Consider the following 24,233-nt stretch of genomic DNA (forward strand, 5'->3'; position numbering starts at 1 on the left):
GATCTTCCTTTGTCCTTCTGTCTAGTGATGAAGAAACTCAGGATCAAAGCACCGAAAGGATCAAAACACAAAAGCTAGACTTCATGAGGAAATGGGGCTGGAGATCCACTCCTCCAGCGTAATTAACCTTTCTGAGAACAGATAATATTCCCAAATTAAAGGACACCCTGGGACACAGAAACACATCCACGTCATGCGAGAGAGACGCGCTAAGAGGAGCATCAAGGCAAACACAGCCACCACTCCCATGGAGCAGATCTCATCAGTCTCCGGTACAACCACATAACTAGAGCTCTGCTCTCCAGACACCCACTCCAACCTTCCTTTCTTATTAACAGAGCAGATTAAAGAGCTCTCAGCCCTTGCGGCACCGGCACGTCGCCCAGCCCCGGGCTCCCGGCAGGAGCGCGCTCCCATCGCTCCTCTCCCGGCTCCAGCGGGGACCCGCCGGTGCCGACAACCCCTTCCCAGAGTCCCGTTTACCCTTTTTCCTCCAAAACCATTTTGCGGGGCTATCCTGCAGCCCGAGGCAGGGTGCAGTCCCCGCGCTGCCCGCCGGTCCCCCCGGCCCCTCTCCGGCGCTGCCCCCGGCGCTTTCCCCGCGGGGTTCGGGGCGGCTCCCGGCGGCGGCTCGGCGAATCCCGTGGGCTCCCGGCGGAGGGGCCAAGCCCCACTCGTGCCGCTTTTTCTCCCCCTTTTTTTCTTCCTCCTCCTCCTGCTGCCGCCGCCGCCGCTGCTCCTCCTGCCGCCGCTGCCCGGCTCCGCTCCGCCTCGCCAGCCCCGAGCCGGCTGCCCCGGCCCTGCCGATCCTCCCCGGCCTCCGCAGCCCCGGCCCGGCGGGCGGTGAGTGCTGGGGGTCCCGGGGGGCTCGGGGTGGGCGCGGAGCCGCGAGGATTCGAGCGGTCATCCTAACCGGGAGGGAATCGGGGCTGCCGGTTCCGGAGGGCGGGGGGTCGGGACCCTTCCGTAGGATTTACCCCTCCTCGCCCCCCCCCCGTGGGCTGTCCCTGCCTTTTGGGGGCAGCAGGCTTGGGGGCATCATTCTACGTGACCAACGTCCTGCTTGGGGCAGCCCCTATGCCGGAGTGCAGGGGGCTGCTCTTGGGGTATTCCTCCCACAGAGGGATGGTGGGGCTTCGGCGAGGGCATCCCCCAGCACCTCCAAGACATCCTTAGGTCATCGTTTCGGCGTGCCCGGGGTTCTGCTCCGGGAGCTGCCCTTGGAGCATCCTCCCAGGGGTTTGGGTGCGGGGGCTCAGCTGGGCTCTGCGGGCCGTGGGGCATCGGCTCAGGGCGCTGAGGAATCGCTTCCTTCCGCTCATACCAAGCCCTGCGATCCCGGAGCAAGATGCCCCGGATCCAAATCTGCAGGGTCGGGTGGGCCTGGGGGTCCCCCAGAGCAGGAGCTGCTCCTGCAGCACTTCCAAAACGTGCCCGTTCGCTGAAACAGCTCCAGCTGCCGAGGGCTCGGGTACAGGCGGCCACGGTGAGGTCGTGGGTGTGGGGCTGCCCTCTGCAGCCGCGCTGCTGTGTGGCTCCCTGACAGAGATACTGCAAAAGGAGCATCCCCTGCCTCGTGCTGCCGCTTTACTGAGCACCTGGTTTCCTGGGGAAGAGACACAGCATTACAGTGCATTTATACCACATGATGAACTACTTTTATAATGCCTGCACTTGAGGGAATATCTAACCGTAGCCATACCTGCTTGGGCATTCCTCTGTATGGAAACCCTGCAGCTTCTATCCTGGCTGACACTGGGGCTGTCTTGCAGAACCCATTTAGTCTGTCTAGACAAGTACGATGAAGAGTGAAGTGCCCAGAGCTGTGAATGATTACAGCCTGGATATCTTGGCAGCACTACGTTTGTTGTAGAGCACCGATAGGCAGCGTGCTCTAATTCTGGGCTGCCCTTGGGTTCTTGGTTACTAAACGCGCAGAAAATATCCAGCAATGCATGCAAGTTTGTTGTATGTAAGAGCAAGGGAAGAAGAATGCAGCCATCCCTTCATCTCACAGGTGCATGGGAGAAACACCACTGAGAGTTTAACCAGAGAATGAAAAATCCACGAGCACCAAAACCAGTGAGATAGTGGGTGTGAGTGGGAAGAGGACAGAGGGTGCATACCTTCATCTCCTCTTCTGTAGGGCAGCGCAGATATTTCTGTAGTATTTGTGTGGCTCTTAGAGATCCTTAAATAGAAAACACACACGAAAAAGCAGCATTATTTATGAGCACAGAATGAAATCCTTAGGATAGAAGACAAACTATGGGTAATGCATGTCCTTAATACATATTCATACGAAGCAGAATGTATGAAAGAGAGCAGGCTTTAACATAAAATCAAGAGGGAAGCGGATGTGTAAGTGCTTGGAAATAATCTGCAAGCATCTGTCTCCATCTTAGGTGGTTAATGACCTTTACAATTCCAGTCTTTAATACCACAAACCTTTCTGCCTATGGGTTGTCCATCTGCCCTGACCAGCAGAAGTCACAAGGCAGACTGAGGTGAGGACACCCCTCCAGGACAGAGCCCCGCAGCAATAAGCCCCCATGGTTACAGACTGCAGGTAGACTGTCCTCCCAAGTGAATCTCAGGAGGTTTCCTGGGAGTGACTCATTTTCAGAGAGACCACACAAGTCATCTGTTTCAGAGTCACAGGCGTATTCTGGAGACGTTACGCATAAATATTATTGGGATATGGCAGCAGGAGGTTTTTTATCTGACTGTGTGGATGGGAACACACTGAGATCTGACTCAGCGTTTTGTTGCCATTGATTGAAAAGGGCTCCAGCTCCCCATGGGCACAAGTATGGGGCAGAATCAGACCCGGGGTGTATTTCCTCTGTGAGCAGAGCAGATTCAGAGAGCTGCTAATGATCCCCAAATCCCCCCACAGCCTCCAGTTGTCCCTTTCCAGGTCTGAACCTGGCAAAAAGAGATCTATTCTGACCTTGGCAGCTGAGCTCAGTGGGTAGGCAAAGCCTCAGGCTGTGTGAAGACTGCAGCCAGGTCATTGAGGGAGGAGAGGAACAGTGAGGACATAATTTGCACTGGGCTTAAATCCTCGCACACGTCCACGTCCTCTCTGTCCCATTGTGCTGGACTTGCCCATTGAGCATCCATTCTGTGCTGTCAGCAAACATTGATAAAACTGCTCTCAGGTCATCTGTGTTATACCAGGAAGGTGAGAATGCTCTGCAAGTGGCAGCAGCAGATATCAACTGCAAATCTCAGGAAAAGAGCTATTAGAGCAACTAGGGTGTGCTGATAATTAGCTAATGCTTGTTCTGTTTGCTCTGGGCTCTTCATTGCTGCTGACCGGCTATGAATCTTCTGCTCTATCACTGCCTGCTTACAGTACAGCACCTAACTCAAGCAATTAATCAGTTTTAACAGTCTCTGCTAATGCCTCTCTGACACCCAAGCTGCCCAGTTAAAGGAGTCTGTCTCTAAATACTGCACAATAGCCAAGAGGGGAGAACGCCTGAATCAGAGAGAAGCACCTTACAAGCAGCTTAGAAAATGAACAGCTTTACAGTGGCCAACCTGTATCCATATATGCCCCTTTTTTGGGCCACATAATGCTGGTTCTCTGCACACCAGACCATCTCTGTTGGCCATCCCATCATGAATGAGCTCATGCTGTATGGCACTGCCTTGACTTTCCAGAGTTATGTTGTTGCTGTCAGCCCCAAGCATATCTGTCCAAGCAAGTAATGTCAATATAATAAGAGAATGAATGACATAGATGTGAATTTCAAAAAGAATAATTCATAGGTAATTTCCAATTACAGAGAATAATTTATAGGTGCCTGGTTTGCAAAGGGAATAATTTACGATTAACCTGAATTGCACATGAAAGCATTTACATGTTAGTGTGACAATGGGGGTCTATAGGCTGTGACTGCTCAGGCTGGATTTTTAGGGAATTTCTTGTGCAAATGCCCACAATTTTGGAAAAAAGTGAACATTAACAAATGGCTGCAAGTGAGAAAAACAAAGTTAAGGTTGGAAATAAGACTTTTTTTTTTTTTAACTATCAGGAAAAAAAAAAAAATGAAAAGAGAATGCCGTGAGTGGAGACCCTCACTTGCAGCAAATTATTATAACTTTGCTTAAAGGATTTCCTCAAGTGCAACCAGAAGTCAGAGCCTTTTAAATAAGGAGTTACTTTCTCCTCAGGACTTGCTGATCAGATCCTATGGCTTGTCATTGGCCAAGACATCAAGTGAATTGCTGTTTGCTCTAAAGACATAACACATCCTTCCTACATACCTGAAATGCATACAGAGGCATTGGTGCTTCCAGTTCTGCATCACTGCCTTGGTGTCTTAAAACTGCTGGAAAATGAAGGCCCATTGCAGCTGAAGTGCCATTCACTCTGGAAGGACCACACTGGAGCACCATAGCAGGCAGCCCCAAAGCAAGAACTAAAAATTACAAAGCTCTTCCACACCACTCCAGTTAATGAAAAAAGTGCATGCATCTATTAAATCAAGCACAGATACCATCTTCTACAGTCAGCATTGCAAAAGAATCTGCTAAAGATGTCCATAACATTTTTCTGAAGCACTGATTTCCTGCAGTGAGGTATTCCACAAATGCTTGTTAAATAGAAGTAATGGTGTTAGATTTGGTGAACGCAATGGGTTGCTGCTGTTCTCTTGGAAGCAAAACCGGTATCCAAGAGAAGGAGGCACACAGTGCTCCAGACTGCAAGTGAGTTCCTGCCCTTGAGCTCCCCAGGCACCAAAGTGTAATCACGGACATCCTCGTGCATTGTGAGAGCTCACAAAATGCCCATGCTTATTGCTGGGGATGTCTGGTGCAGTGTGAATGTCCTCTTTTAGGAAGCCTTGGGAAACAATGTACGTCCCATAGCTTTGGGTGCACGTTGCATTTCATGAGAGAGCCCGGGGGAACACAGGCTAAGAGACTGCACCCATTGTGTTCATTACTGCATACATCCACTCTTTGCTGCTTCCCATTTGGAAAAATCCATTCATTCTCTAAGCAGCTCCTCCCACATCCCCACGTACTCACAGGCAGCGCTGATGAAAGCGGCTCCTGCTTCTCAGAAACCTTTGGCAAGATCACCCCCAACCCAGGCTGAGTACAGAGCTTGGCTTCCTCGTGAGCAGCAGACAGGGCTCACACAGCACAGTGGTGGTAGCATTGCCTGTGCTTTCCCAGTGTAAGTTCTGAGTATGATGGGAAAAAGGATGCTTGCATTTCGAGTTTGTGCAGGATGAGCGTTGCTTCAGACTACAGCAGGGCCAAGATTCAATTCCTGATGACTTCATTAGAATCAGAATCTCCCTTCAACCTCTTAAATTTAGAAGTCAGAAGCAAAGAGATTTATTTGAGTGACAAAGTGCAAAATAACCTCACATGTAGTCTTGTTGCAAAAGCAACATGGATACTTTTGGGGCAATAAGAAGAGGTAGCTGAGAAAGCATCAGAGATTTTATCTCCAGAATTCCATGGGATTAAGGCCCTTTTACTACTTCAGATCCCACTGTGCTCCTGCTGTCAGGCTTTAATGCCAGCAAAATACAAAGCTTGCAAAAATAAAAGCAAGCTTTTTACCTGCTCCCTCTCCTCTGGGATATACCCTCAGCTCCGCAGAAGATCACACAAAACAAGTCTTTTCTAAGGACTGCTTAAACAGACAACTATCTCCCCAAGGGTTAGATATAAAGAAACTCAATTTGAAAGGGCTGCCACCTTTATCTTATGGTGAATCTACCACAGACATCTCAGTGTAACCGAGGAAAACATCTGGCTCATGTTGGTACTCTTATTTGAGTATTGAATTCATGGCTATATCTCTGTCCCCAGGGGCACCTGGTGACTGCTGAGCTACTTAAATTACAGATTAACCAGTTCCTCCTAAAAATACTGTACCTCTCTTCTTTTTTCCCCTCTCATTGCATAGTGCTGTTACAAAGTGATGACCAGCAGCTGATACACACACTTATCCACACAGGTTTCTTTTAAACTAGTATTATCTCGCCTCACAGAAAATAATACTTCTTCCTAGAATGTTTGTTTGCATATCTACCTGCTTGTTTTCATCCTGCTGTACACAGGTGGAGCACTTACCTGTACAAAGCAGCTTTTCCCAAAGCACAGCTGCTAAACACTTGGGTTCCACTTGGCACTTCTGCTCTTCTTTCCTACGATGGACAGGAGCACTGCCTTTCAGCACCGTATAAGGGCTAGTACAGCCAGAGGTTCAACACTCGACCTTAAACTGGAGCATAAATAAATAAATAGATAAACCCAACCATCTGATTTAACCCAGACCTCTGCTAGCAGTACTGGGGCTGCGCATTCTCGAGCACCACCTACTGGTACATAAACCAGTGATGCTCATGAAGATGCAGACCATCCCATAACTGCTTTTCTCTCACACACATTTCAGGACACCTGGCTGGTACTGAGCACAGCCTGCAGGCTCCCACTAAGATCCCACAGCTGGAAGCTTGGGGCAACCAGCTCAGAGAACTGAGTTCTGCCAGGTCCCCAACGGCCCGTGGGCCTCTCCGCAATGCTGCAGTGCAAACACACTCAGGAGTTCAGCTTTGGGCCCCGGGCTCTGAAGGATGCACTGATCTCCACCAACCCGGCCCTGCAGGAGCTCTATGCCAAGGCTTTCTCCAGGGCAGAAAAGCTGTTCCTTTCTGAAGCCTACAACCCACAGAGGACGCTTTTCTGCACGCTGCTCATCCGGACAGCTTTCGATTGGCTCCTCAGCCACCCTGATGCCCCCGAGGACTTTGAAACCTTCTACCATGCCATGCTGAGGAGAAAGCAGAGCTTCTGCAGAAAACACATCTACCTGCAGCCTATTGGTAAGGCATCCATACTCAGCAACCCAGCAAGGCACAGGAGGGAGGGGGGGGACCCAACTCGATTGCCATCCTTCCTCTCTGCCAAGGAGGCAAGAAATATTTCGTACAAGGAAAGCTAAGTCCGTAACAGCAAAGGTTCTGCTGTATCCCCAATGCAAAGTGACGAGTCATGATGACTGCCAACAATACAGCTCCCCAGAAAATACCATGGGTGCCCTTGGGTGAGATTTGATATGAATATGTATGCGTACATATATAAATATATACACACACGTCTGTATGTATGCATATGTAAAACAATGCTGGATAACGCAGCATTTTGGGAGCTCCATCCATGCCAATTCCCAGACAACAAGCAGCCCCCTGGCCCCACCCAGTTAACCTTTCTGTACTGCTCATCTCAAAGATAGCCTTCCTGCTCTGCAGCGAGGCCCCGCTTTCTCATGGTGACCCTCTGACAGAGCCCCCTCCTCTTCTCCACACCCATAAAACCATCTGGAGATGACTGCCCCATCCCAGAGTTAGCAATTAGCTTCAAAACAAGCCTGCCTTGTGGCCAGACCCACGGGGACCCCCCCAGAGCTCCTGGTTCACTCTGGCCTTGGGGTGCTGACACCACAGCTTTCTCCCTAGACCTGACCGAAGGGCCTGTAGGGCCCTCACTGCTGGATTCCCTTCAGAGCTGCGTGGAGTCCTTCTTCCTGGGGCTCCGTGTGAAGTGCCTTCCTTCCATCCCCATCTCATCAATTCACTGCTGCTACCGTCACAGCCAGGACTCAGACAGAGTGCAGCTGCATGCAGGTGAGGGTCTGGGTGTGTGGTGATAAGGCCCTCCACGGGGAAATGACTGACATCACCCTTCATCAGAAAGGGAGAAGGGAGAAATCTTGACAAAGCAAAGAGACTTCCATCATGTTTTCCTCTGCTGTTTGTATTTTTTCTGTGCTGTTCTGCTCAGATCCAGCACTGTTGCTCTCATGTGGGCTGAGCTCTCCCACAGTCTGTCCAGAGCCAAAGTAAATCCGCGGGCTGGGTGATGCACAGGGAAGTTCTGCAGCCTTTCACATTTGGAAATCTGCTCCTGTGTGGCTCTTGCATGCTTCCAAGGATGCTTCAATTTAACAGGCATCTCTCCTGTGTTTGTCCAGATGGGATCCTGAACTTCCTGAAGAACAACAAGCCCATGGATGCTCTGTGTGTCCTCGGGCTCACTCTGTTGGACCTGTATCCGTGTGAGACCTGGAGCTTCACATTCAGCAAATTCCTGCCAGGACAAGGTGGGACTGGTGTCTGATGATGTCCCAGCACAGGGTTTGGATAAGGCAGCACTGCATAAATATCATCCCTAATTTTTTTTTCACTGCCTGATGGAAGGAGCTGGGTTTTTCCAACTTAAAATTAAGGGACTCATGGATAGTGATCCGGGGACACTATTTTAGGCAGGGGCAGCCAAAGCACTGCAAACCTCAGAAGCATGTCTTTTTGCACCAGTACAGGCATATTGAACTGGAGAAAAGCCACAAGCACTGATGCCTAGCCTCTGTACTCTTGTCTTTACAGAAGTGGGTGTCTGCAGCTTCGCCAGATTTTCTGGGGATTTCCCCCAGGCCAGCTGTAGCAGCTTGAACCCACTCACAAAGAAAGAACAGTTAAGTGATGTCAGCAAGGAGAGCCGGGAGCGGACCTTGCCATTCAGTGCCCAAGAGATGGTCCAGTGCTGTAAGGTAGGACCAGTTGTCTCCTGCACTCCCTATTTCTTGCTATCTGAGGTTCAGTACTTCAGGCCTGAGCATAATCTATCTCTCAGCCCAGAGACTCTGCTCGTGTACATCCGTAGTCCCAAGCACTTTGCATCTTGGTGCTCTATGTAGGCACCCCTCAACTCCCTGTGCCACCTGAGCAAACTGCAGTGCTGACTGCATGGAGAGGCAACAGGACTCGCAGCAATGCTGAGACAGCTGATTTTTGTTTTCCCAACAGGTGACCTGTCATGAGATCTGCCACCTGATGGGCCTGGGGACGTGCCGCTGGCTGCAGTGCATCATGCAGGGCGCGCTGAGCCTGGATGAAGCCCTGCTGCGGCCCTTGGAGCCCTGCCCCATCTGCCTGCGCAAGCTGCAGCACGTTGTGGGCTTCAAGCTTGTCGAGCGCTACAGGGTGAGAGACAGAGCCACCAGCCAGGGGGCTACCCCCAAAATCCCAGCATCAACATGCTCAGCTTCTATGAGAACGGGTCATGCCTCAAACATGGGCTATGATTTCAACATGGCCAGTGACCAACTCTCTAAGCAAGCCCTAGGGCTTCTGGCCAGCGACAAAGGCAGTGCAGCTGTTCTACTATTGCTATTTCCAAAATCAGGGTGGGCAGAGGTGAAGCCAGAGCAAGTTGTGGGCAGAGCAGCAGCAGTTCCCATGTCCATGTCCTCTCTCATGTGCCAGTGTGGTTTTCTCTGGGGCTGCTGATATCCCAGAGGAAATATTAGCGGGGAACTTTGCTGCAGTTCCTCAGCTTAGCAGTACAAGGAAGGATCCTCACTGACTACTCCCTAATAAATAGATCCTTCTCTCCCACCTACAGAACTGCTAACACCGCATACAGACACTGTCAGGAGCAGAGCTAACCTCCCATAGATCCAGAAAGGGTTTTTCTGCCTGCCATGGCTAAAAAGCTGGGCTCAGTAGCCAAACAGAATCACAGAATGGCCCAGGGTGGAAGGGACCTCAAGGATCATGAATCTCCAACCCCCGCCACAGGCAGGGCCACCAATCTCCCCATTTAATACTACATCAGGCTGCCCAGGGCCCCATCCAACCTGACTTTGAAAACCTCCAGGGACAGGGCATCCACAGCATCTCTGGGCAGCCTATTCCAGCACCTCACTACTCTCATATTAAAGAACTTCATCCTGACATCCAAACTAAATCTTCCCTCCTTCAACTTAAAACCATTTCCCCTTGTCCTGCTGTTATCTACCCTTTCAAAGAGTTGAACAGCAAGGAGGGTATAAGTAATCTCACTGTTCTCACTCTGCATCCTACCTCCTCCTTCATTATTATTTCTGTCTGGCAAACATCATGTTCACAGACAGGATTTTCCCCTGCTGCCTGCTTTAAAGTCTGTGGTTATATCTGTAACGAGCAGCATGGGAACGGGGACAGCTCTGCTTCATTCAGCTTGGAAACAAAAACACAGAAACACAGCAGAGCACGTGAGGAAAACGCACATGCTGTGCTGCTTTCCTCGTGGTGTGAGCTGCCTGTGACCATTTGGTGCCCCCAAATCACCCAGAGCACCAGGGCAATGGACTGCTTTATTTCAATGCCTGACCTTCCAGCACCAACTATCTCCTCCCAGATCAGAAGTGCTGCTCTGCATTAAGCTCTTCTAGAAATGCTTTTCCTTTCCACCTGCAGCAAATACTGTATTTGCCTTAACATCCCCTGGCAGCAGCAAACTCAAACTCACAGAAAGCCCTCACTTGCCAAAGCTCACATCTGCTGCCTTGACAATGACAGCTCTGCGAGACGCAGCCTGTTGAGGCGGCTGCGACGATAGCTGTAAGAGGCTTTGCTTCTGCACTGAGACAGGAGGTAGTCGTGCCAGAGATTAATTCTACAGTTAACTGTGAATAGAGCAGAGAACATTTGAAGACGATATCAAATCTGAAAACCAAGTTTCTTGCAAAGTGTGATATGGGAAGTTGCGGCTGGCCCAGTGCGAGCCTGGAGTCACACCTCCCTGTGGAGAATGAGCAAGGATCACCACCTGTCAGCAGAGCCAGACGGCCTCCGTGAGCGCAGGAAATGCCAGACACAAAGCTGCTGCTCCCCAGGAGCAGGTAATGCTGCTAACGGCTGCGACTGAGAGATTGTGGGCAGCAGAGCACGTGCGACAGGAAACCAGTCCTTATGTAGGAGGATGAGCCCTTCCATTTATTTATCTGAGTTACACTCAGAAACATACTCCATTTTGTCAGCTCAGCTGCTTACTCCAATATAGGCTGTCTTGAAAACTGAAAGCCAATCAATTCTCATTGCGTTTTCCCCCCCCACCACCATTTGCACCTGCTCCAACATTTCACAGCAACCCAGGCTGTTCTGCGCATAGTGCCTATACCAATTTGAACTGTTTGCAGTGGCCACACCGAAACAAACCAACCAACCAGAAAACAACCGGCAGCGCTCAAGCTGCGCTGAGGCTTTGGATCAGCAGCACAGGGCAGCTGCATCTTCATCATGATGTTAACGAGCTTTGCAAGCTCGCTCACTGGGACACAAAAGCTGGTTTACCTGCCTGCAGGTAAGCGATGCTGTAACATTATCCCTTTCTATTTATATGTGAGAACATAAAAAGAAGCTGCCGCCCTATGAACCCTTCATGTCTTGGAATCCATAAGCCACCAGAGGATGAGTGACAGGAAAGATTTTTGGCTTTTGGCAGTGAACTCAAGGCAATTATCCCCTCCTTTAGAGAATTCAAACGTACTGTGGGAATGTCCTGGGAATGGTGCTAAGCAGCAGTTATGACTCTCTCTCAGACTTCCAGTCTTGGGAATTTTAGAGGGCACCATAAAACCACGGAGTTTTTTGCAGCTTCCAAACAGTTCTGCTGTCCCATTCCTCATCTGCCTCCTACTGCAGCTTCTGGTGCCTTTGTGCTTTACACCCAGAAGGAAAGGCCCTTGGAGGTGGGATGAGGCAGGAGAAGAGGCATCCCTTCACATTTCTCCTTGCTCCAGAGGGAGGGGGCAGGGCAGACCAACCCAGCTGAAAGAGTCCATTTTCCTCTTGTATGAAATTCTTCCCTGAGGCTCCATGCACAGACTGCAACGAAACAGGGCCGATTTCTCCCACCCACTCAATTTGAGCTCTTTATCTTCTCTGTCATTTGCCTGAAGAGAGAGCAACAGAGAAGGAGAGGGGGCAGGGAGAAGGGAGATGCTCTGGTGCTCTGGCAGAAGACAGCTCTGTAGGACTTGGCATTTTGTGCCCGCTCCTCAACCACACAGCACCAGGCTCTCCGTGTCTATACAGACCCAGCACAGTGCTCAGTGCACTGGGGCTGCAGCTGGACTTAATGCCCTGTAGTCGTCACCTCTGCTTTTTCAAAGCAAATGCAGTACTTTGCATCAATATCAGCTGGGAGTTGCAGCATAAAGATGGAGAAATAGGCCACAAAAGCTGAAAAACACCCCAGAAACGCCAATGCATGCCAACAAGGCAGACAGGGAAATCACCTTTTATCCTGTGATGACTGGAGCAGTGATTCATTCCCCACAGCATAAGTGTGCCAGAAGCAACCCGCTGTAGTGTTTAATATTTAAAAAGGAAATTGTCTCAGACATTTTCCTTTCATTAATTCTTTCCTGGAGCTCAGCCTTCCAACTTGTGCATTTCAGCTCGAGAGGGGAAGAGCTGTTCTTAGGAGTACAGGGCACATTACCACAGGACTTAAGGGCACAGTGGAAGAGAATTCCTCAGCACTGTCTCAGGAGCTTTTACAGGACACAGCTTCCTCTAGCAAGGCCCTGATTTGGCTCTAGCCGAGATCACATATAGACAGGGGAGTTAACGTCTTCCATTCTCCTCTTGCTGTCTTCAGTAACAGGACAGATTCAGTCCATATCTAACAGGGAGCAGAACTCCCATGGACACTGACCAGAATCATAGAACGGCCTGGGTTGAAAATGACCACAATGATCATCCAGTTCCAACCCCCTTGCTGTGTGCAGGTCGCCAACCAGCAGACCAGGCTGCCCAGAGCCACATCCAGCCTGGCCTTGAATGCCTGCAGGGATGGGGCATCCACAGCCTCTTTGGGCAACCTGTTCCAGTGCCTCACCACCCTCTGGGTGAACAAAAAATATGAAAAATCAGAGAAAGCCCCTGCTGTGTAAAGGAACATTCTCCTGGCCACGGCACCTCAAACTGAGCTACCTGAGATGCTTGTGCTTACCTGAAAAAGTTGGGTGAGGTGCACCCATTTCTTCTCATTCTCTAAAATGAAACCTTTTCCCTTCCCTTCGCAGAAGCTCTATGCTTGGACACAGACCGTGCTGTCCACGTGGCCAAAGCAGGAGCCGGCAGACCTGTCAGCCTCAGAGGACATCCTTCCGCTCAGCTCGGACTCCGGGATGTGCTGCGAGAACGACTCCGAGGCCGTGACCTCCTTGTCAGAGCCGCTGACACCAGATGTGTGCAGCCAGGCGCTCTCCATCGGCCCGGAGCTGGAGCAGGACGAGCGGTCGTGCTCGCTGGCTGAGGTACAGAGTCAGCCCCAGCTGGCCGGGCCCAGCCAGCCCCCAGATGTCATTAAAGATTATGAGCTGTGGCTGGAGATGTGCATCGCTGCCCTGGAGAGGAACGTCTCTGAGGAGGAACTGGCTCGAGTAGACAAGGCTGTGGATGCTCTGGCTAGGTGGGACATGTTCACGGGACAGCTGCCCGCTATGAAGAAGGATCTGCCCTTTGTCAGGGACAACACCGGGCTACGGAAAGTTCTCGGAGACAAATTTTCCTCTTTGCGGAGGAAACTGAGTTCCAGAAAACTGTCCAAAGGGGAATCATCCCCTCATCGCTGGAGGTGGGAGGACAACTAGCAAGGGCCTGCCTTTGGATGGGTCAGCTTTGCTGCCAAGGCTTTAGCTGCATTGCTGCCCTGCCTCTGACCTCCCCCCACAAGTTGTTGCTGCCACAGAGAAACTGGAACTCTCCCGGGAATAAAAGGTGTTTTGTTTTGTTTTTTTTTTTCCTGATTGCAAGCATCTTTTTGACGTGATCAGTTCTTTGCTAAGGGTTTTTCTGTGCTGGTTTAAGTTACAGTGTGACCACAAGCTCCCATCAACTCCAGTGTAGGCAACTTCATTTCCATGCTGTGTTTCATTTGGTCTGAAATCAGGTGGGAAGTCTCTATGCTGAACACCAAACAAGTTCACACAGAAGCTTGGGCCATCTGAACAAACAGATGCAAATTAAACCGGGGCAGCTCTCTTCCATACACAGAGCTCTCTCCTACTTAGCATTTCTGACTGAAGCACAGCTATTATTCCTCCCACACCAAAACACTCATCTCTATTCCGGTCCCTGCTCTGTCAGCTGGAGGCTGAGCACCGGAGCACAGCTGAGGCCAGACCGGGGGGTCTGAGCAGGGGGAGGTGGGGGTGGATGGGCACAAAGGGGGTGAGCAGAGCAGAAAGCTCCCTGGCAGCTCATCCACCATAAAGAACAGCATTTGTGTGGCTGCTGGTGGACACTCAAGGGGATCTCTGGAGCTGCTTCACTTCAAAGCCAGGCTTGGAGCCATGAGCTCGAACTACTCACTCACATCCTCTGTAGATTGGTACAGGAGAGAAAAAAAAAAACTGGCAAAGTAAAAGATTTCACACGCACATGGATTACTAACTGTAACAGGGGGAATTACACATGCATTCCTCTCCCTGCTTTGAGAAGGCAAAACCACAGCTTTCGTGCTCTTCTCTGCTCTGTAAGTGCTCACTGATGAGGAATGGGAGCCATGCTGGCCCTGGGAGCTGCCTCCCACACAAGGCACGCTGTGTGCAGGTACAGGTATGTATAGGTGGGGCTCCCACCACACTCAGCAACCTACACACCAGCAAGGCTGAGCCCTCACCGTCTGTGGTTCACTGATAACATCCCTGCAGCTCCCAGGGACACAGCTTCAGCCTTCTCCCTGCTGAACGTATCTGAATTAGCAACTGCAGAGGACAGAAAGCAGGCAGGGCCTGTTCAGCTGAGGGAGATGAGGGCATTTCCCTCCAGAGCACTTGCCCTGCATGCTGTGTGAGGACGGCCTCAGGAATCATCCTATGTGTTCTTGGGGTGGGCAGGGCTGGCTCAGGGCTCCCGACCCAACAGCAGAAAGCCCCCAGCAAATCCTACAGGAATGACAGCTCCACTCACTGCCCCGTGCTAACTCATGCATTGCTATAACAGATTCACTATTTTAAGCATGAGATCTTTTTTGTTCAGCCCTGTTTGCTCTCACTCAATTCCATAGGAATCATTAGGCTGGACTCTAGAACTTTTCCCAAAGATGCCATAAATGCAGCACAACACTGCCCGAGGGAGGGAGATGGCCTTCTCTCATAACCAAGTCCAAAGATAACACAGAAGAAGGTGGCATGAGCAACAGGAACTGCAGGCAGCAGCCAGGGATGGGAACCTCCCTCTGCGAGGCTTTGGCTTGCGGTCTGACATGTGCTCTGTTGTGAAAGCACAGAGCTGATGAAGAAATGCTGCTCACTAATAAGATATTTCTGACGCTGTAGCAACAGAACCAGCACTTACCAGCTCAGCTTGTCCAGGAGAAAGGAGTAGATGAGCACAGCAGCTCAGAGCTGCATTCAATCCCAAGGAGCTCAGCAAGGCCCACAGGTGCTATCAGCTGTGTGGTTATAGGCAGGGGCTGCTGAGAGCCCAGGGCTTTCCAAATCAGCAAGGTTTGGTTCCCAGGTGTGCTCACAAGCACATACTGAGTCTGCAGTTCACCTGCCCTCATTTTCAGATACCAACCATTGCTAACACACCATCACCTGAAAACACACCATCACCTGAAAGTGCTCAGGGAACAAAAGGCAACCATTCCCAAAGCCCCTGATGTAGATGAGGACACAAGATTCCAAATGTTTAGTTAAAGAAAGGCAAACAGTGCTCCATGAAGCGTTTCACACTGTGCACCTGCCAATGTAATTGATTGAGCATTAACAGCTCACACAAGAAACAATTGAGATTTGCCACAAAAACCTGCCAGGTGCAAACTTTCAGAGTGCAAGCAACAAAAAGTGAGCAGCATTCCTAAGAACTGGAGCTCAATTCTGGCAGAATTAGCCGGTGCCATGATGGCAGTGCTGTGAGACACGGATGCTGAAGGCTCTTCAAGAGGTCAACAGTTCTGCACAGTGGTACAAAGACACTCCAGCACATAGTATGCAAGTCCAAGAGGGGCCTGGCACTGGAAAAGCAGCAAGTACAGTCCTGTAGCTATTATCAGGCGCTGCACAGCAGAGGAGGAATCCCTAACAGGGGATTTCAAGCTCCTGCTGAACTTAAAATACATGAGCACAAATTCAAACTGTCTCTCCCTTTGCACTTCCCATCACTTCTAATGCCTAAAACATGCACTGAAACATTACAGATGAATGACTGGAAGTTTTATATAGGTTAATGTTTCACCAGCCTTCAATTCCCAAACACGTTGAGGAAGAATGATTCAGACCAGAACTGGAAAGGTGGGAGATGTACACAGATTACAGAAGAAGGTTTTATTGCATGACAGCTGTTGTTTCATGCACTCCATGCTGTATTTGTTATTAAAAAAAAAAAGCAGCTTTCTTGCAGAAATCTTTTCACAGCAAAAGTCACTCCAGACTCTCTTGAAAGATAAAACCCATAAAGAACAGTATAACAAGTCAAGTTTTAATAGATTTATAAAATTCATATATACAAAACAGTAAACTAAGTCACCAAAGCTATAAAATACACTTTTTACACATCACAATATAATTTTATCTAGTACACAGTTTTCATAAGTTGAAACTATTACAGCAAGTAGCTGTCTCTATTGTGGATGCTGTTTTGGTGCTAGAAAGACACTTACGTGAGCAGTCTGGAACTGTGCTTTTATTTTGTGTGGTTTATTTTTTAAACCTCTTTTTGTTTGTCACTGTTTCTGAAGTACTTTCCTGTGAATTGTTACAAAATTAAGGCTAAACTTAGGCCCTTCTTGCCCAATGTAGTGAACTGGTTTAGAAAAAGAATGATATTGCATAGTATGTGTTACAATGCATAGGCACCACAGAGCAAGTAAATTGCAGAATAAAAGGTAATGTTAATTGGCTTCCTAGCTACGTGATTGTGTCACAAGATAACTTGGTGCTTGTCAGTTTGCTTTCATACATATTGGTTCCATGAACAAGACAACTCATCACAAGAGCAATAAATACTAGCATTTTTGTTAAGTAGCATCTCCAAAAATACTGCTCAACATTTATCATCAATTCAAGCTCATTTCACATCCCAGACAACATAACCTGTACACCAGAAAAAACACCCATTATCCTAAAGACTGTTAATGGCTTCAGTGTGAGCGGGAGTTTGAACACGTTTTCAAACCTCAATCCATTGAGCACGCTTTTCAAATCTTGTGAACTACCAAAAGTCATCCTTCTTCCACATCCCCCTCCTCCCTGCTGGCTTCTCCCAGCTGCCGTTCCTGCCCACCTGCACACAAGCTCTGCACAAAAGGCTGACCAGAGGCAGGAGCAGAGAAAAGCAGTACAACTCAAATCTGTTCCTTCCCTCATAAGAATCTCTTCCTTTGATCCTCCTTATGCAAAAATTTGCCTTTCCATCAATTGTACATTTTACTCCAGTAATGGAAACAGTATCTTATCTAGCCATTCCCCTGAAATTCTTCTCCTGCTCCAGTATCTTGAAGAAAGGCGAAGAAGCTGCTAGGAAAGAGTGAGATGCACTCTGCCCAGAGATCTGCAGATCGTATCTTATCAGGAATTGAGTTTTAGCACCCAGTTAGGAACAGGTGAAGAAATTGACAATGGAGGGGTGTTCAGCAACAGCAGGGCCAGCCTCACCAGCCTGCTGCCCTTAATTCACAACCAATAGCTCTCTGGAGCCACTCAAAACTTTTGAGGTCAATACAGATGGCATTTCTTTTCAGTACACTCAGTCTTCAAGCGCCATCAACTTTTGAGATCTGTGTAGGAAATAGCTCCCCTCTCCTGCTCCCTTCCAACATACTTTGGCTTTTTACCAGAATGCCTACCTTGGAAGTCAGTGCCGCTCTTTTTCTCTCTGACCATGATCATTTTCACATCAGACACAAGATATGACCTTTGGACATAAGCCAAGAGCTGGGTTGTCATACGGTTTGCCAAGCCAGGCACTAGCACTGACAATCTAGTACCTCCATACTCCCCACCCAATAAGAAGACAAGCATGTCAACACAGACACTTCAACACTGCTTTCCAAATGCAGTTAAAAGACAGAAATTTAAAGAACTAAGATAAACTGCCCAACCACCAAGATGAGCAAAGAGAACATCACCTGGTTGGGAGGACAGCAGTTTCAGCTCCAATAGCTCATTTCCATCCATGTAAATAAATCAGTGTCAAAACAAAGAAGTGCCCACTTCACAGCACAAAGCAGAGGTCACTCCAGCTAATTACAAAATAAGTAATAGTAAAAAGCACAAGGTTTCGTATTGCCTTGCCAATTACTTCCTCAGTAGGCTAGACAGTCCTCACCTAGAAATGCATGGAGTTGGGACTAACTCAGCCCAAATGTGGCCCAATGTCAGCCTGAGATTTCTGTCCCATAACTGATGCTCCATGTGCATCATTTACTAAAGTAGGCATAGATATGTTTTAAGGATGCTGCTGAAGCACCCTACTCACTGCTTCCTGTGTTACAGAATTAATGAAGAGTGCACTGAGGTAAAGAGTTGGCAGTGCTATATTAAAACCCCTGACTACATTGTGTGTCTTTATACTAGAAAAATTATCCAGAAAAGAGGCTACTACTGAACCTGTAGGAGCCACTACCTAGGTCTAATGATGGGAAGTCAGTGTTTGGCCTATATTTCAAGCTACAGGGAATTATACTGCATATCTTATTTTTTCTCAAGCTGGCATGGATCAAGTTGTCTATCGGCCCCAAAAGTATTTGACAGCACATGCAAAGCTAAGTTGGGTGTTCAGATTCACTACTTGAAAACTGAAGGGGTCTCTTACAAAATTCCCATAGTTTTGGCTTCAGGAAAATTGAAAAGGTACATACAGAGAAAAGACTGCAAAACATGAAGTTAATATCCAGAAACCTGTCTAAAGAAGGCAAAGGGTGTACTTACTCAAATGACATTCTGTGTAGAATAGTTGTTTGTCACTTGACTATTCCTTTAATTTCTTTAATTCTGTAATTCTTTACAGATGACACTACCAGCAGTACTGAGCACCTTAGGGTGGGGAGCATTTTGAATGGACAGTTTTCCATAACTAAACCTATTTCAGCTACCCTGGTGGCATAAAATTCGAGCCTGCAGTGCCACATACAGACGAGCTCTTCCTGCTCCACTTCACTACAGGAGTGTTTTTGTTTTGTTCTGAATTAGTGCACAATCCTCCACTCTGCCTGGCTGAGGTTTTGGCTTCAGTCAGCTCAGAAAGCATATATATGTGTATATATATATATATATATATATATATATATATATATATATATATATATATATATATATATATATATATATATATATACACACACACACACACACACCTTTAGGAACTCCTTTATGCTAACGTGATTAGCTCTGGGTCTGACTCAGCAATATATCCAACTTTCAACTATTAACACATCAAATAATCTGTGCTGCTGTATTGAATAGAGCAAGATACATTCTTCATTTAAACCTGAAAGGATCTTTGAGATGTAGCATGAAGCTGAGTGGCCAGTAATTTCAGTTTCAGAATCAAGATTAGGAAATATTTAACTGCTTTGAAGTGATAACTGCCTATCAAATATGTCATTTCAATTTACTATGCTGTCTGGTATTGCCATCTAAGAACTGTTCAGAAAATGACAGCACTACAATTGAAGGAATTGTACTGACTGATGCACTATGTTAGCTCAAAACCAAATACAAAGAAGTGTTCGATGAAAGACTCCCATTTAGTTTTTCTACTTAAAACTGCAAGATTACATAAGCCTCTCCTGCATGCACATGCAATTGCTTCCTCTCTTTGTCCTTGGAAGAGAAGACCCATTTGCATCACCCCAGCACCGGTCATTGACTTGCAGTATCAGAGGAGGAACAACAAAATACCTTTTTTTTTTCCTCCCCCCCCCTCTAAAGAGTTATTCAAAGTCCCCATCTGATTACAACCCTGCCTGTGACCTATTTCCTGACTAGCAAATGAACCATAACCTCATAAAGTTAAGAACAAAAAAGATGTTCTCCCCAGCTGTGTTTACCTGCAGCATTCTCCAGGACATCACTTAATTTTTTGTCTCTTGCAAAAGGACCAAGCAACTGATCAAGCCTGTCCTGAGATGTTTGTACAACCTAAGTCACCCAAGTTCTGCTTTAATAACCAACTGATTTACCATAACATGGCTTTTTGGCTTTATTATACTACAACTTAGTTTGGGAGAACAAACAAACGAACAAAATACTTCAGTTGTGCAAGAAGTAGAGTCAGAATTTAGCAGAAAAAGACATTCACCTGCCACCTGAAAAATAATCCTTTTCAATCACAGTCCAAATCCTCTGCAGATTTGTGAAGTGCTTCACTTCTCATCAGCATCCTCCTGACCTTGAGTTGCTGGTGTGAACCAACCTATCAAAGTTACACAGAAAACAGCCTATAGAGCCAAACAACTCTTTTTTTTCTTTTTCTGCAGCCTAGAGCATCATGTCGAGGCTCATTTTATCACCAGACAGAGGAAAGGCAATGACGGGCACAAGGGGAACAACCTGCTTCCCTAAATCTTGGACTTATTGTGCAAAACTGCTACAGCATGCAAAAAACCCAAAACACTAGCAAGATTGAGAGCTCATTATGAGATAACTCATTCTGCTTCATTTCCAGGTGCAGATCATATTAATTAAAATATATGTTGCATTATTAGCTCTGCTTAGAGTTTTAAAGCCATAGATGACCATGAAGAGAAAAAACAGGACAGGAAATTCCGTGCTACACCTCCCAGGTAAAGCTACAGTAGATCGAGACTGTAAGCTGAGGTAATTATTGAGGGAAAAAAAATAGAGTTGAAAGGCTTAACTCATTTGAAAACAAGCACAATATTAGTCCATTAGAAAATGTAGTAAAAGAACGAAGTCACAGCAAACTAGGAAATAAAATCAAGTCAAACTAGAAGTTGGTCAGCTCACAACTGCCTCCTCTTTTCCAGTGCCTTGTGTGAAGTGGAAGCTACTATCAGGAACTCCAAGAAAAGCCTGAAAGTGTTGGAACAATCTCACTTTTCAGCTAACAAATGGACTAGCTTAGAGAAATGAACCTTACACAATAAGTAAACTTACTTGCATCGCCAGGGTAGTAAAACCAAACGTAATAAGCTTAAGAGTTGCTTTCATCTGAATATTTGACACATGACATTTTTTCCCCTTCGAGGCTAAAATTGAATGAACATCTATAAGACAGACTTGGTCCTGGCAAAAATAAGACTTGTTAGAAGAAAGCTAACTCCTGCTTAAGTTTGCTGCCTGGATTTTCCTGCCTGCAACTTTTCACTGCTTCTTACCTCAGTCCCGCGTTACGTAACTCCGACACAGCCACGTCTCTTCCACTCTGAAGCTGCACAAAGAAAACCCAGAGATTGCTACAGTAGGAAACCACACAAACACGCTGATACGAACATCTGCAGGCTTCAGAGGGGAAGAAAGATTCCAGATTTTATCCAAATTAAAATCCTGTTCCGTTGTCCTTTCATGTGTTTTAGACCGCATTTCCCATGGGATCACCAGCTGAAGTAAAACGTTGCTTGTTTTGACATGCCATTGCAGTCTCAGTGGGGAAAAAGAACTCCAGGGAATCTGCTGCCTTTGTATGGGTACAAACAGCCCTTCAGGTTTTATTCTCAGATAAAAGCTATGACAAAAATTGCACAGTAAACTACGTTTGAAAGTTACCTAAAGAATAGCACTACAGTGCTCTGATAAAAAGGCAGGTCGTAAGGTTGTTCACATACCCCACTGTAATAGAAAAGATCTGATATGTCTGTACACAGAAAAGGCACCTGATAGTTACACAGATTGAGAGCTAAGAAATTAACAGTTCATATCAACATTTTTCATAGCCTCTTGAATATACACAAACCGTTGCCCAAAATGGGCAACTCCAACCTTGACTGTACTCAGAATTACACACGCATTACTACTGGCTAAAGATCCCATTAAGACACAGATTAAGGGCTAATTTGACAGCAAGGTCTTGCTGTCCAAACATATCAGTGCAGCTGTAAAACTGGGATCTCTAGGGTGTTCGGTCCTCCCATACATTCAGCTGATTGCAACTAATCAAACAGTCGTCAGCTGTACTACCAAGACCTTTGCATAAGAGTTTAATCAGCTTTCAAACTTTCAAATATAGATGAAGCCCCGTCATGTGATCCTGAACCTTCACAATTACTGCCAAACTGCAGGTGTGAGGACAGTGCTGGATTTCCATGAAGCACATCTCACTCAAGCACCCGCTGTGCTCATACAGGGTCAGGTGCTCTAGCACAGGCTGCTTCACCAAGGAAATCAGATTCCCCATGATGTAATAATACCTTTTACACGTAGTGCAAAATAAGCCCTTCTCAAGCAAGGCCTTAACTTTTCATCCAATTTACTCCAACATGGGTTTCCTTGAACAGTTTTAAACTTAAGCTTCAGGAGACTCATGCAAAACCTTCAGACAAGAGCTGTGCATCCACCTTAATTAGTAGATTCCAGTTCTGTGGCAAAACTAAACTGCACACCAGACCTGGTTACACTCCTAGTGTTAAGAATGCAAGTTCCATTAACATTCTCCAATACAGCTACTAATCTCATTACATTTAGGTTAGTTTGATCAATTCAGCACCTCCAAACTACAAAAAAAGGCAGATTGTATGACTACTGTCTCTGAAAAATAAGTATTTCCATTTAAAACAAAGTGTCTTTCATATATGGTTTGTCAGAGATTTTTTGTTTGTTTGTTTTCTAAGAAGGCAGAAGGTGGTTGTGTTGTTCAGCATTCCAAACTAGGTACAGAACCTACAACAGCCATGTTTCAGTAGTGTTTCTAGTCCAAATGATTCAGTAGCTAACATCAACATTTGACTCCTTCGGCCTATAGCTCCTCTGTTTTGACTGGCTAGTTTACAGCATTCCTGAGCCAAGTAAGTAGCATGGGTCCTACACCACATGCAAGGGCCATAAAGAAAGGATAAAACTTTTTATCTAACCCTCCAGCAAATTTTAACAGGACATGGACTTCTCTCCTTCACTGCAACATAATATCCTTCAGATTCTCTTGAAGGATGGTGTCCTTCACAGCATGAAACACAAAACGGATGTTTTCAGTGTCTATGGCAGTGGTGAAGTGATGGAAGAGCGGCTTACTACGGTTTCTCCTCTTTCTGTCAAAGCACTGCACCAGATAATGTTGAACATCGTCTAGCCTGTGAGGGTCACCCTTGAAGTCCGAGAAATACTTCTTAATGCTGACAGTCTTTACCTTTTCTACAAGAAGATCCATCTTGTTGAGGAACAGGATAATAGAGACGTTAAAGAAAAGCTTGTTGTTGACTATTGTCTCAAAGATATTCATGGACTCCACAAGCCTGTTTGTGCGTCTGTCTTCCATGAGAACCTGATCGTATTCACTGGAGGAGACCATGAACAAAATTGAAGTTATTCCATCAAAGCACTGGAACCACTTTTGACGCTGAGATCGCTGTCCACCCACATCCACCATCTTGAAAGGTATTTTTTTAATGATGAAATCATGCTCTACTATTCCCTTGGTAGCTTTTCTAGCCAACAAAATATCTTGTTTGCTGGGGAAATAATTCTGTAAAAGAAATGAAAAGAGTGTCAAAAAATCCTTCAAAAATGATGGTTAATGTCAAAGTACTGAATGAGAAAAAAAAAATCAACAAGAGTCCCTTTTTACTTTTAATTATCAAGTGAAAAATGAATATCCAAGTAAAATAATGGACTGTCGAGTGTTTACCTCAAAAATATTGGTAAACAGCTATCAGAAGGATCTATGAAAATAAAAATAAAGGACCAGCACTCCTTTTTGCATCGTATTTTCAAGCTGAAGACTATTTTTACCTTTATGAAATTCTTACCCACAGTGTTATTACCATTTGGGCACTGCTCTGTAAGGCAGTGAATGGACTTTCTCTTTTAAATCGTACTTTTCATTGTTCATTACTCTCCAAGGGTATCTTGCAAGCTTTCCTGGAAATACAGTTCACAGTCTATGACCAGCAATTACAGCAACACACCCTATGCAGAGCAACTTGTTCTTCACAAGCTTAGAACTTCTACTGCTTATGAAAAATCACCTTCCTTCTTTTTCCTCCCAGCCTCCTGCCAGGTGTTCTCGTTACTGATTCTGAATTTTACAGTAGTAGATGTTTTATTTGGTAGGGTTTAATTTTGTTGCTTTTTAGTAGTACCAGCCATCAGAGCACCGAGAATGAGCTCCAGAGACTACACAGGAGGACAAAGATTATTTGCATAATTGCAGCTGCCATAAACAATATTTATCTAGCAGAAAACATTAATCAAATACTAAGCTTCAGTTCCACAAGACTAGAGTTCATTTTAAATAACCTTGAAG

General features: G+C 46.8%; 2 protein-coding genes across 2 annotated transcripts in view; one reads left to right on the forward strand and one right to left on the reverse strand.

Annotated features, from left to right (window-relative positions):
* Positions 1 to 649: 649 nt before the first annotated feature.
* AMZ1 (archaelysin family metallopeptidase 1) lies at positions 650 to 13,754 on the forward strand. The gene is made up of 7 exons (XM_085237225.1): positions 650 to 843; positions 6,431 to 6,860; positions 7,494 to 7,661; positions 8,009 to 8,137; positions 8,421 to 8,584; positions 8,841 to 9,017; positions 12,890 to 13,754. Exons 2-7 carry the CDS (start codon positions 6,557 to 6,559, stop codon positions 13,457 to 13,459), a joined length of 1,512 nt encoding a protein of 503 aa, XP_085093351.1. The 5' UTR covers positions 650 to 843; positions 6,431 to 6,556; the 3' UTR covers positions 13,460 to 13,754.
* Positions 13,755 to 16,273: 2,519 nt separating this feature from the next.
* Positions 16,274 to 24,233, reverse strand: part of GNA12 (G protein subunit alpha 12) — a 37,368-nt gene continuing 29,408 nt past the window's right edge. Inside the window, exon 4 of the mRNA XM_010719633.3 lies at positions 16,274 to 23,453. Coding sequence (XP_010717935.3) covers positions 22,884 to 23,453 — 570 coding nt within the window. The 3' untranslated portion in view covers positions 16,274 to 22,883. The remainder of the gene's footprint in view (positions 23,454 to 24,233) is intronic.

The sequence above is a fragment of the Meleagris gallopavo genome, chromosome 16 (assembly GCF_905368555.1).
Source record: "Meleagris gallopavo chromosome 16, MGAL_WU_HG_1.1, whole genome shotgun sequence".
Classification (NCBI taxonomy): Eukaryota; Metazoa; Chordata; class Aves; order Galliformes; family Phasianidae; genus Meleagris; species Meleagris gallopavo.